General features: G+C 40.0%; 1 protein-coding gene across 1 annotated transcript; it reads right to left on the bottom strand.

Moving 5' to 3' along the window:
* Positions 1–755: 755 nt before the first annotated feature.
* Positions 756–13,359, bottom strand: NT5C3A (5'-nucleotidase, cytosolic IIIA). Its single transcript, XM_010152406.1, has 9 exons — positions 13,257–13,359; positions 6,334–6,432; positions 5,795–5,864; positions 5,034–5,080; positions 4,567–4,652; positions 4,072–4,161; positions 2,676–2,838; positions 1,864–2,064; positions 756–1,138 (listed from the first exon to the last, which is right to left on the bottom strand). Exons 1-9 carry the CDS (start codon positions 13,356–13,358, stop codon positions 1,037–1,039), a joined length of 960 nt encoding a protein of 319 aa, XP_010150708.1. The 5' UTR covers position 13,359; the 3' UTR covers positions 756–1,036.
* Positions 13,360–13,726: the final 367 nt, after the last annotated feature.

Here is a 13,726-nt window from a genome sequence, read left to right as displayed (position 1 = left end):
ACGCTTCCAAAGCCGCGGCTGCGTTCGGCTGTACTGTTCTGTCCCCGACGCTGCCGGGTACTGCGACGTGTTGCAGGCAGGGAACGCGCTTCCGGAAGATTCAGTAGGTGTTCAGGCAGAGGGGACGTGCGTAACAGAGCCCGGAGAGCTAGATGCTGTTCCGGAAGCACTTCTGAGGCGTGGGGCTGGGAGTGGGGAAACTTGATTTTGCAAGGTGGCTAAAAGTCAGCTGTTACAACCCAGGATGAAAATCCTAGCTTGGTCTCCTGTGCCCAGGGGCAGCATGCTGAGGATTCCACGGGAAGTGCTTTTAGACGAGCCGTAACAGCAGGCCGGAAGTGGAGCAGCACCAAAATCAGATGTGAAAAGGGGCTGTGCCCTGGTGGCCTGTGAAACTATTTGCTGTTGCAAAGATGAGAAGCTTCACCTCAGAGCTACTAACTGAAAACATTCTTCCCGTTCCACAGAGGATAGAGGAAGGACACAGAATATTTTCTAACGATAGGAAAATCTATGAAGAAGAGACACTTTGCCTGAATTGGGTGAATAATGCATTTTTACTGAAAAAAACCCCTATGTCTGAACAGCTTCTGTGAAAGGCTGTAGCAGATGAGCACGGTCCTTCAGAGTACTGCTCAGGCTGGGACGCTGCCCTGGGAGGAAGAAAAGGCAGCGCCGTCGCACGCTGCTCATTCACAGGAAGTTTCCATCTTCAGTTTTACAAAACAGCCACATTTTTCCTAAAATGCTCCTCTGAAACGCCTAACGAAACCAGCGTAGCAGAGCATCCCAGCAGCAGCAGTTCGCCGCAGCCACAAACCCCGTTTGAATCTCGTTACCGCGGGAGTGTGAGACAGTAGTAAAAGGAGCTTCTAGTTAACAGTGGATACCCTAGATATTTCGAAATGCTAAAATGAAGATAAAAGTCTTAAATTAAACAGTTCATCAATGAGTAACAAACACATCTAAGGCAGCACATGTGTGCTCTTCTGTCCAGTTGGCTCCTGGAACGAATGGAGTGACTTCAGACTGCAATTTACAGGATTTTCTGTAGGATGGAGTTGGCGACTTCCAGGGATTCATCTTTCACCAAGACAATATCGTACGAGTCCATGTATTTTTCCAAAAGCTCATCTACCTAATTGCAAAAGAGATAAAGAGAAAGACCCACTTAGCTTTAGAATTAATTACTGAAAGACTTCTTGTCATTAAAAAACTGCCTAAATTCAGGGAATGAGCCACGCAAATCGGAATCACTTTTAGGAGTGAATTCCATGGATGACAGGGTAGGAGCAGCCGGACAGAACTCTGTGGCCATTCCAGGATCTAATACCTCATGTTTGTTCCAGGATCTGACACGAGAAATACTGAAAGAAAAGCCACTCGCTCAGCTTCCCAAAAGGCAGAGAGAAACAGAAAACTGAAGTTTTCTCTCTCCGGAACGTAAATGGATGTGCATTATAACTTGGCAAACAATCACTTCCCTGTCTCCTTAAAAACCAAAAGATGAGACACTGCCTAAACTTGGTTATTTGGAAGATTATAATTTTGCTTGATTATCTGTCCGGACTTGAAGGGAGGGGGAGTAGCCACAAGAATTTAAGAGAATTAATTTCTCTAGCCTCTGAATTTTACTCCTCAGCAAAATATCTTTTTTGGAGTAGTTCAGTACAAAACCCAGTGCAACTTCCATTTGTGGTTTTGTAGCTTCTGGGTTAGAAAAAAAGCTCAAGGCAAGAAATCCATGAAAACTTCTGGCAATCTCCAAACAAATACGGACCCAAGACGTGGTTTGCTGTCTTACTAAGCCTGTTACAGCGGCCCTGTTTTCACTCACAGCTGAGAAGGTACGGGGCTACTTGCCTTATCATTGAGATAGCCGATCTTAAGGATGTGTTCAACATTTGCTACTCCATCTGCCATACTCAAGTCTCCTTGGGAGTCGCCCAGCAGAATGATATTACTGTTGTCTTTTAGCTGTTTGAAGTACTCTGTGTTCTTCAAGGCACCATCATGTTTGTTGTAAACATGAATTAACTCTCCTTTAAATCCTTTTAATATTCCCTATTGAAAAAAAAAACCCTGAAGTTATTTCTGGTATCCTACAGAGAAGACAGGAACTGGAATAAAATAGGTGGGGTTGCTCTCGAAGGAACGCTGGAGTACGTAATCTCTAATGATGGACACGATACATTACTCTTGAGTAACGCAGTGACCGTGACAGCCAGCCCACGATTGCCCCTGCTCGGAGGAGGAGGAGCGCTGCACTGGGCTGAGCAGGAGGTGGTCACTGAAGGAAACAAATGGTTGAAAGACATCCCTGGAAGTGTTCAAGGCCAGGCTGGATGAGGCGTTGAGCAACCTGGTCTAGTGGAAGGTGTCCCTGCCCATGGCAGGGGGGTTGGAACTGGATGGTCTTTAAGGTCCCTTCCAACCCAAACCATTCTGTGATTCTATGGTTTCTTAGTCACACCACACTAAAGTGTTGGAATTGTCCTCTGCTTGCTTCTTGCCTGGGTGAGGGCCGAGTACGCAATTCCAATTTTCTATTTGGCAGGGTAGGTGGCTACATCTGTTGCATTAAAATGTTAATCTTGTAGTATATATAAATAGCTACTGAATACCACCAACAGTCATCTTGGGTAAGAATGTGTCATTTCATATTTCATACATACATTTTCATCAAAATCCATGAAATTGGAAACCACTTTGACATTAGAGTGGTAGACCCCGGCCTGGTGGATAACTTCTTCAAGGATGTCCCCAATCCCAGCAGAAAATATGAACACAGGAATATTGTGTTCACTGAGCTTATCGAAGAAGTTCTCGTATCCTTCTCTGTAACACAGGGTGTAAATACAAAGAAAATCTCAGATCAAGCAAGCCAGGAGAAGTCAGAGTTTTTGGAAAACATTCACATAATCTTTGGGAAATACAATTATTTTCCCTGAGCGTTTTATTTCCTTTGCCTCACCTTTTCAGGTTAGCAGAAAACGTCAGCCCAGCACCAGGCAAAAGCTGTTTCTGTGCATAATTCTGCCCCACCCCCAACATCTAATCATGTTTTAAAGACTTAAAAACCAGATTCCACTCCAGAAAAAGCAAGCAACTAGCAGAAGTCTCTCGACCCTGTCAGGCTGTACATTTCCTTTCAATAACCTTTGCTTAAATATTTGACTTCCTAGAAAAGTAGTGTTACCATAAAACAAATGTTTTGTTTTGAAATCCCGAAAACGTTTTTCTTTCCTGAATGCTTTTCAGTACCCAATCAAAACTAGGTATGCTATTCCAGGAACAAGATGATACTATCTCTACGTACCTTCTCCACACAGACATTGTTTGGTGGAATTTTACATTTAAGAAAAAAAGGATCATGATGAAAATTTTGGAGAGGATTTCAGCCTGTGAATGAAGATTCTATCAACAGGGACTTAGATTTCAAACAGACAGAGACAGTGTGCCCCTTTGTTTTGCAGAAGACAAGAATTTAGTCAGTGTAAGCATGGATTTCTACAAATTAAGTCTTAACAGCTTGATTCTGTAGCCCAAAATTTACTGACAATTTTGGAGGACTTTAAAAGAGATGGGAGCCACAGCACATTCCAAGCAAGGATTTTGCTGCCTTTTAAACTTGCCTTTCACCCCGAAGGAAGAACAATATTTAATACAATACATGAAACATATTCCTCGAGTCACAGCATTTTTCTCTCAGATAAAACTGTTCTAGGGAACTGAAAGGAACAAAGTTGAACTCTCCATTCCCCTTACACAAAAAAGAGCCAGCAGTGCACTTTCCAGAGGATGAAAGCCTACAGAAGCGAAGTCTGTAGAGATGGGACTGAAGGTTTTAAGGAGGTTTTTTCCCAAGATCTCTCGTGTACACACTGTAAGCATTGTAAGCAGTTAGCTACAAAATATGAATAAAGCAGGGGCGTGCAGAGCCCACTGTGTTCCCAGATTACGGTGTCACATTCTCAGGAATGTGTGTGTTGGTTTCTTTCCTCAAAACACACAGTAAGCATCTACAGAAAATGCTCTGAAACAATACTGTTCAAACCAAAAGGAACTTACTTCAGCATAACGTCAGATTCCCTCACAATTTCTGCAAACTTATCCTTCTGTAAGCCTTGTTCAATGAGTAGGGCGTGAGATTTGTTGTACCTAGAATGTAAACATTCTATGGGTTGGAAATCATAGAATCACAGAATGGTTTGGGTTGGAAGGGACCTTAAAGATCATCTAGTTCCAACCCCCCTGCCATGGGCAGGGACACCTTGCACTAGACCAGGTTGCTCAAAGCCACATCCAGCCTGGCCTTGCAGACATCCAGGGATGGGGCATGACTTATTAAGGTTCACCTTTCCTTAAATCTGATGCTGAAGAGCATCCCCTATGGTTAGTTCTTGATCTTTCCAGTTAACGGCAAAGCAAAACCCGTCGTTGCACAACACTCAGATTAATTCAGTCAATGTGTTAGCTGGAAGCTGATTACTGCCATTAATTTGCTTCTAAAAACCTTACTAAGTCTAACATTAGTACCGTGTGAAGATGGGAGGCGTCTCTTACCATTCCACCATATATGGGTATTTTTCGTCAGTCGTGAGGGCTGGATCGATCTCAATAGCGTAGTAGGTTTCTTTCAGCTGCAGTAACTGAAGGGAAAAAACCAGCAGATGTTTCATTTATTTTTACAAAATGACATTTGGTATTTGAACTAACCACTCACAAGAACTTGCTTCATGCCGATTACAGTATTTAGATAAAACGGAATCTGGGAAGCTCTTTGAGCAAAGCCTTAGCTTGTAAATACATCTGGGAGGAGAAGGCGGATGCTGTGAAGCTGAGCCAAGCGCTCCTAGGACTTCACTTCTGGTGACGGGATGCCTTGCAGTCTCTGAGAACTCTCGGAGAGCTTCAAGGATTGGAAGGTATCCCTTGTCTTGTCGCACTGCGTAAGTCAACAGGCAGCACAGCCCAGGAATAACAACAGTTGCTCGCACAACAAACCAACAGCTGGTAGGTCTTCTGCTCACCTTTTTCCGACAGTCTTCTGTGATGAGCTTGGAGTTATCTATGATGTCTGGGAGGGTGAAAAAAAAAAGTGTTAAACGAGAGGGTGCATTTCTTTGACTTTGCTCTACAATGCTGTAAATGGCAGAGGACAATGTCTGACACACCACTGTGGTTCCCCAGAACTTTTCTGATCAGCAACCAGTAAAAGGCACACATTTCTTCATCAGCATGAAGACGTATTACTGTCTTTCCCTTCACCTCTGAATTAAAAAGTTCAGCTACAAGCTCTCTTATCTGCTTCTTGAGATATAACTGCTTCTGAAATCATCATGGGGCATCCTAGGTGTTTTAGGATTCCCACTCCATTAATAAACGGATTCCCTTTGTTTGTTCTAAAAGGCTACGGGAATAAAACGTCAAGAATTCTGAGGAGCTTCCTATCTGGTTCTTGCAAGCATCGAGACTATTACGGGCTCTTAAAAGTCAACCCTACCATATCTAGCCACTAACACCCTATAGTTCAAACTTAATGTTTAAGTTGTGAACGACAATTTATCTGATTTTAATTCACACAGATTGTGATTAAAATGTATATACATAAACCCACATACAGACCACGGCACTGAATGCTTCTTCAGTAGGATGTACAGGTTAGGTAACTAAGTCAATACAAAATCTCACGTATTAGGGAATAAATTGGATAGAAAATTAAAATCTAGGAAAAACCAAAAGGAGTGAACAAACCAATCCATAGTAAAAAAAAAACCCAAAAAGTACTCACTATGACAAGTTGGACATCTTTTTCCATTGTAGGAAAATCTACTTAATGTCATATCAAAATCTGTAATAATCTATTTAAGGAAAGAAAAAGCAAAACTGTCTTACAACACGGTGGGACAAAATAAAGAATGGCTAGAAATTCTGAATGATCAGCAATAGTTGCAGATGAATACCATACGTGCCACAGAAATCTTCCTACTTTATTGAATTATTGCAATGTAATCCAGAATATCCTGTAAGAATAACCTTTTTTTGTAAGAAACCTGTTTTTATAATTCCTTTGGTCAGAATATTTCCTGAAATTACTAAGCTTATATGTTTATATAATTTACTTAACTAGTGTCTGGCTGAATTACAGTTGAATCACTGAGGGCTACGAAAAGATTAACAAATGTCTAAGTTTTGGAGATTTCTCGAAGGTTGACTTCTGTTATATATCTATCTATCTATATATATATACTCTGACACTTCTTTTGGCATAGAGCAAGAATCACATGACTGCTTTCATTCCAAACTGCTTACACCACCTACTATCTTTACCTGAAGTTTGGCAGCTCCACCTTTGATCAGGCCACAGATAATCTCTTCTACTCTCCCTGGGTTCTTAATATGGACAGTCTTCTTCTGAAATTCCGGCATCTATGAAGAGGAAGAACAAAGACAGAAGTATACTTACGGAAAAAACCGTACAAGGCAATACCTGCTAGCCGTCAGGTTGGAAGCTCTGCGTCTACAAACAGTTTCACGTGACATCAAGCCATGCTCGTGGCAGGAAGGCAAGTTAAGAGTAAGAAGCAACAGGAAATAAATACCCTGGATGTATTAACTGATGACTGCATACAGTTCTGTTTGCTTTCAATACCTGTTTTCATTTCTTTTCTTGGTAGCCAATTATACAATAAGCTGTCACTCATAGAAAAGATAATTATATTTGTAGGAAGTAAGAGAAATGCATAGAAACGGGACGTATGGGATCGCCTTGGGGTTCAGGGTGATGGTGACTGGGAGATGTTGAGCCTTAAAAATAGCTCTTGGTGCACTTAATATGCCCTTACAGTTTGAACATAGATAAAGAAGTCAGGCTGATTTTAAACACCTGTTGTTTTGTTGAGACTGCTGCATGTGTCAACCAAGTACTCCAGTACAACAAGGCCGTATAGCAATTCCTGCTCCCTAGCCAGCCATTACTTATTTTACTGCACACTTTTGAAATAACACATGCTATCACACCACATACTCCTTTTGCATGAAAAGTATTTCTTGAATACCAGGATAAATGCTGAATTTGGTAAAAAAGAAGAAAAACCACCCCCCCACATATCTCTCCAAAGAACACCCTCCCCTCCAAACCTTTGCTTACTCTAAAAGTTTCTCTTTAACCTTGTAGAAATGGTAAAAGAACTACTTATTTCAAAATTTAGTATGTACTTCCTTCCTCTATAATCATGTATGGATGGACTCTTTCTAAAGTAAAGGCACCAGATATTTGCAGTCTGTCTACACGGACATTTCTGAGTCGTAAATTTTACTTTCTGTGTACAGAATGTCAGAGATGATGAAGTGCTAGGAATCACGTTTTTCGCATTCTGATCATTCAGCTTTCCTTCTCTTACACCTAGCATGTAATCTTTGTGACCTAATGAAAAAAAAAAAGCAGCCTTTTGTTTATTAGTAACAACCAACTTGAAGTCAAATTGCAATTAAGTTACCACTCAAGAAAAAGATGACACTTTAAAGTCTTGCAAACACGTGCATTTGTAACGGAAAAGACACTTGTGTGTCAGGGAGAAGGAACTGGATGTCATCTGTAAATATTGGTTCTACTTTGCCCTGAGGTAGAAGCAAAGCGTTCCAGCTACATCATCCTCAGCAGGCACTTGTCTAACCCATTCTTAGAACCTCCACTCACACATTCCTCGCTTTCCTCACCCATGTATTTTAGTGCCTAACTATATGTTCACAAAAGTTTGCTTAATCTCTATTTAACCTTCCTTACTGTCATTTTAGGTCATTCAACTTGGAGGAAATGAATTGTTTTTCACACGTGCTTATGCCTATTTTTCCCTTCTTCTTGAACTAATGAACCCGAATTTCTTTAATTCCTCTTAAGCAGAGCAGTTTTCTAACCCTCTGGCAATGCTTCATGTTGCCCTGGCCCATCCATCTGAACCCTATCATTCTGGAAACACAGCATCCAGAACTGTGGGTATCACCTTTCTGCTCTGCTCTCTTCAGGCCTCAGCTGAAGGGCTACTCTGCCCCACGCCTGCAGATAGTATCTTTTTGCATACATTTGAATGCACTTGCGTTGGTAGCAGCAGTGATTCAAATTAGCTTGGTAACAACCAAATACTCTTCAAAATTGCGCCTAGGCAGAAACAGGTAGTTGCACAAAGTGCTAGATTTTACATTTAGTCTTGCTGGATTGTATCTTTTCCTCCCTATCAGTGCTCCTATTTTTCAATATAACCAGTAATTCTGATCCCCAGTATGCTTACTGCTACCTTATGGCTGAAATCCTCAAAGACAGTAATGAAAACAGAAAAGGGAAATCCTTCTAAAGCCCTAATCACGAGTCTTTGATAATTTTCCACGGTTTTCCACCCATCCAAAAAAAGCTTCAACTATACCAGAGTATCTTGCCAAAAATTCTTAAGTAATTACAGGGCATTTACTATTTCTTTGCTTTATAGGTCTCATAAAGAAAAACAAGGATTCATTTCACTCTGTAAGAGTTAAGGTTTTCCTTTGCCCACCCTATGGCAAAGACCTCTTCTGTAAAAATGGTACCCCCTAAACCAAGACAGTCGTTCTCTGTGGGGCTGCAGAGCCTTGTTACTTTTCTTAGCACAGCAAATTCAAAAAAGATACCTTAGGATTGGTTTCCAACTGACAGCTATGTTCCAAACTTGGAATCAGTGAGAAAGCGTGTGTGTGTTTACAAGAAAAATCCTGAAAAATATCCATGAAAGAATTCCCTAATCTTTTGAGAAATACGTCTATAAAGCAGTTATAAATATTTATTCCCAATTATCAGCAGAAGTATGTCCACTGAACTAGCTTCACAAAATAAAATATTAACAGTCTGCAACTCTTTAAAGGGGTTTTAGGGTATTTCTTTTCTATGTTATACAATACTGGTAAAAAAAAGTAACCTTAGCATTTGTTTGGTGGGTATGCAGCATTTTTTTTCTTTATAATGAAAGATAAAGCAGTTTTACACCAGTTGTAATTTTTTCACTGTAAACTCATCTAATTCCTCTGACTTTCAGGAGACAAATCATGTGTGTATTTTTGGACTTGGAATGCAAAACTGAAAGTGACATCTAAATGCGACGCTTTGTAAGAAGCAGTTCAAACATTCTTGGTTTACTTAAGGTACTAAGCGACAGACATCCTTATATAACTGATTTAAACAGCACAGATGGTGGGGGAGATGGAGGGATCAGAGGGGGAGACTGTATGAGGAAAGCTGGATTGCTTACTACTGTTTCATTTCAGACTGAGGCCTTTTGTAAATATTTGAAACAACCTGAGGAAAAACCTCCTTAGTAAACACTCCAGTGGACGATGTTAAAGCAGACATTGCTTAAGATTTTGAGTATGATGAAAGCTTCCTGCTTTGGTGTTGTAAACTGATACTCCTACTCAAGATTGGTTTTTAAGTTTCATTTATTTGTAATAGGTCTTTCATTTTTGCACAAGAATCGAAGTCAGTTGAAAAGTATTTTAATTTTGGAGGGGAAAAAATACTGTTTTGCAGCTTGCATGACCCAGACAATTTCAGTCTTACGGGCACTTTTCATAGGCAAACCCAAGTCTTCATTATGGATATGGAATCTGATATAGACCCAGACAAAACAGTCACTGTCCCTCCTCGTGTTCGTATTTGCAGCTGAACACTAAGTAGCAATTCTTGTATTTAGGCTGTTTTGTTATATTAGAAGTAAACAAAACTGTCTAATAAGCAGTCACCAGTTTCTGATGAACTATCTCCTTCAATGTCTTACACTTCTGCCCCGTCTAGCTGTTGTTTTTTTGTTGCATATTTGCCATTCTTCAGAGTTGAAAGAGACAAGCAGATTCAAGTTGGAAAGAACTGTGATGAAAGAACAGAGAGCGAAAGAATGCTAATGAGAAAAGTTTAGTCAATTTGATAAAATCGTTGTGCCTGTTAATTGTTTAAGAGGGCTCTGAGTCAACTAAGTATACAAAAAACCCCCAAATTTCTGACGCGGCGGTTGACTGGGAAGAACACACAGAGAAACAGCCGAATAAAATACTCCACAGCAAGTAAAAAAGGCATGAAAGCTTTTCAGAGCAAGGTGCTTCTAAATACAGGACTAAAACTACGTAGGCACAGGAAAAGGAATTTATGTCATTGTGACATCTGAGAGTACATCATACTGATTCACTTAAGTGCCTCTATTCTGCCATTTTATAAATGTGTGACCCAAGTTTTGCTTTCTTACCGAGGGCAGCTCTGTGCTACTGAAACAGCCCAGGGGCTGGTATCTCTGGAAACACCTATTAAAAGATGACAGCTCCCGAAGGCCATGTGCGGTCGACACATGCACTGGCCACAAATACATGTAAGTTTCTAGTCTCCGACATTTTTAAGGGAGCCTTCAAAGAGAAGCAAGGAGAAAAAACCTAAGAAAGATGATTTTAAAGGTTGATCTTATTTCGATTTATGAAAAGGATAGAAAAGGATCTGCTTGTAGGATGCAGGAAATTCTTTTGTAGCTAACAATGTTATAGTCATACCTTGACGAATGGACAGTAATGGATTCACACAGGTTTGGAAATCCCCCAGTCCTACAAACCACAGAATGGATTGTTTACAACAAGGATAGTTCTGAAAATTACAAGTCTATTTAGTACATGAGACATGCATCTGTGTAGCTGGGCTAAATAAAGAGGTATTTACTTGAAACAACCTACTGAATTCTAGTTTTGAAATAAAGTTCTTCATACATGATTGGATAGCAAGAGTGCCAACAGAGCTGCCTTTATGTTCTATCTGGGTGCTGCTTATATATTGCTTTCTTAGTATTTGAGACAGTGTATATCTAAGTGCTTGCTGTATTAGTTGGATGATTAAACAAGTATTGGTGGTAATCACTAAAATGAACAGCAGGTATGTAAGTGAATTCACAGATGCCGTGGAAGGCATTTCCAACCAGGTACCCTAGGGAATGGATAGCTGTGTGCATAAGGTATAAAGTCATATTCTGGAATTAAGATTATGCTGAACTTTACTGAGAGCTGGACATAGAGCAATTACTTTCCTGCCCAATAAAACCACAACACAAGCCCCCATGACTAAAAAAAAAAGAAGTCCAATAGAAGAGTCGCTCATGGGAAGAAACTTCATCTAAGGGACGACTGTGGGACCTTCTGTTGTTTTCACTATCTGTAATTTTAAATTGGGAAGGATTAGCTGATGACTTGCTATCTTAACCACGTGGAAATACAGCTCATTTCACAATCAAATCCAGATACACGGCCTGAAATATGATTAGGAATAACTAAAAGTATAAGAGGTTATCACTGTAAGTCTGCTAAGGAATGCTTGGACCAAGGACATAAAAAAATGGGCCAAAGTATTTGTGTACTGATACCCTGTAAGCCTACACTACTTGGCAAATACAAAGTTTTGTTATTTTACAAAGCCTATCTAGTATGCTAGGAAAACACCCTGCATTATGGTTGGAAACATTTTAAGGGAACTTCTCTATAATACTCAATGATTGATTTGAGTACTTTGTTAAGTGTCAGTAATTCTGAATAATAATAATGACTGTTCTTGCACTTACAAACATATTAAAAATATCCCACTAAATGTCAGATGACCATAATGTCATAAAAATCCTGGGACAATAAATAAGAACTAGCTGTAATACTACTGACAGTATGTGAATTTCAATTATCACACAATTTCTCTTCTTCTACTGTGTTGGTAAACCTGCCTTAGACTAAACTGGGTTCCAAACCTAATCCTACCTCTTCATATAGAGGACACACCATGGTGGGCTGGCTGGGAGAGGGAACTATTAATGTTATTTCTGAACAAGGAAAATGCAAATCAAAGTGATAGAATGGACTAGTGGAAGGTGTCCCTGCCCATGGCAGGGGGGTTGGAACTAGATGATCTTTAAGGTCCCTTCCAACCCAAACCATTCCGTGATTCTATGAATGGACAGGATTCAAGTATTTGTAAACTTATTTCTAGGCTATGGTGATAGGCTCAGGTAAAAGACTATAAACCAAGAATAAATGACATTTATTTTGGGAACTGCAAATGCTCAATTCCAAGGCCGTAGACTAGCCATCACATACACTTACTTCCAGACGTGCACCAAAAAAGGCAGGGTACGGCATCAGCAATAGCTGTGAAATCTGACACCCCGGCAAGCTACAGAAAATTGGTTTCAGTGATCTTGGTGGCAGAAAACAAGAGTTTGGTGAAATTATAAAGAAAATGGGCACATTCCTTAATTTACATCTTATTTTCCACTACCTTCTTCCTTTGGCTATTACTACAGAACATTACTTTCATCTACTTACTCTACAAAAGCAAACTTAACAAAAAAACTTCTGAAAAGTGTGCAAGCTTCTTCTTGTGACTTCTGCTATTTGCAATTTGTGAGTTGCAAGAAGGAGGGGAACAAAAACCACAGAATGGGAATGTGTGTGTTTTCCTCCATCTATTTACACTCACATATAGCTACATGTGATCCTATGCTCATGCATGTATAAGCCAAGTTTTGGCTTTAATGCAGACAATTTGAATTGTAGCCCATGAGGTTTCTCGTAACAGCTCCAGCTGTTAGTATGCTCATCTTTCAGACAGGAACATTAAAAGCTACTGGACGTGAGTGTAGTCACACCAGTCAGTCCTTTATGTAGAGCTAGTTAGGATCGTGCAGTCCGCTAGTAAAACCTGAGCTCAGGGCACATATTCCTTAATTTACAATTACCAAACCCCAAACCATAATATGTTTTATATTCATACAATGTAAACTCAACTATGGTAAGAAATCCTTAGTAAGTAGTAATTACCAAATTACTCTTTTGGTAGTTTTGCTAAGAAACAGCCTCAGGACTACTTATCCAAAAAGTAAACAGGCAAATGTTGTTATGGAAATGAAACAACAAAACATGGAGTATCTTCACAGCTGCTTGATAAGACGCTGCAAAACTAGATAGGCAGCACAGGTTATACGAAATAACTGGAAGTGGCTTTGCGGCCTAAGCCACTGTAAGAAATGGAATAGGATGTGTACTAAAAATAATTTTTCCTGTTTTATTTTGTCCAATTATTTACGTCTTTTTGCACTTAATGTACAGGATTCTGATATTTTGTTTGGAAAAAAACCCCCGTATCAAAAATCTGGAGAGAGAGCGTTCGCAGAAAACATGACAACAGCATTTCCTCTTGTGCTTTTAAAGGAGAGTACCTGTGTGTTGAGCTTAGGACACTCCTGATTCTTCTGTCCTTGATTTTGTCCTACTGCAACAGCATAGGTGGCAAGCAGAGTCCAAAGACGCAGGGCTTGCATAGAGGCCGCCAACAAAACTCAACCAAATCCTTGTAAGAATTGGTCTGCTATAGTATTTCCTGCTGTATAGAAATAGAAGCAGACATGTACAGCAGAGAGCTACGTCACTCTGAAAATACACCCCCACTTAAGCTACTCTCATACTATTTAAAAGTAGAGGTACATTTAAGCTGAATTAACCTATTGCATAAAAACTGGTAAATATATTTATTCCTTCAATGCTGTTGCCAATTCTGTGCTATCAATTTTTATATTTAAAAAATACAATTTGTCACAATAAAAACCTGTAAGAAATGCCTCAGCTCATAACCCTGGCTTAAAAATGCAGGCAGAAGACAGGCAGTAGTTGAGAGAAGCTACGCACACTT

The sequence above is a fragment of the Eurypyga helias genome, unplaced genomic scaffold, assembly GCF_000690775.1.
Source record: "Eurypyga helias isolate BGI_N326 unplaced genomic scaffold, ASM69077v1 scaffold24365, whole genome shotgun sequence".
Classification (NCBI taxonomy): Eukaryota; Metazoa; Chordata; class Aves; order Eurypygiformes; family Eurypygidae; genus Eurypyga; species Eurypyga helias.
The sequence above is the reverse complement of the archived record's forward strand: the minus strand, read 5'-3'. Positions and strand labels throughout refer to the sequence as shown.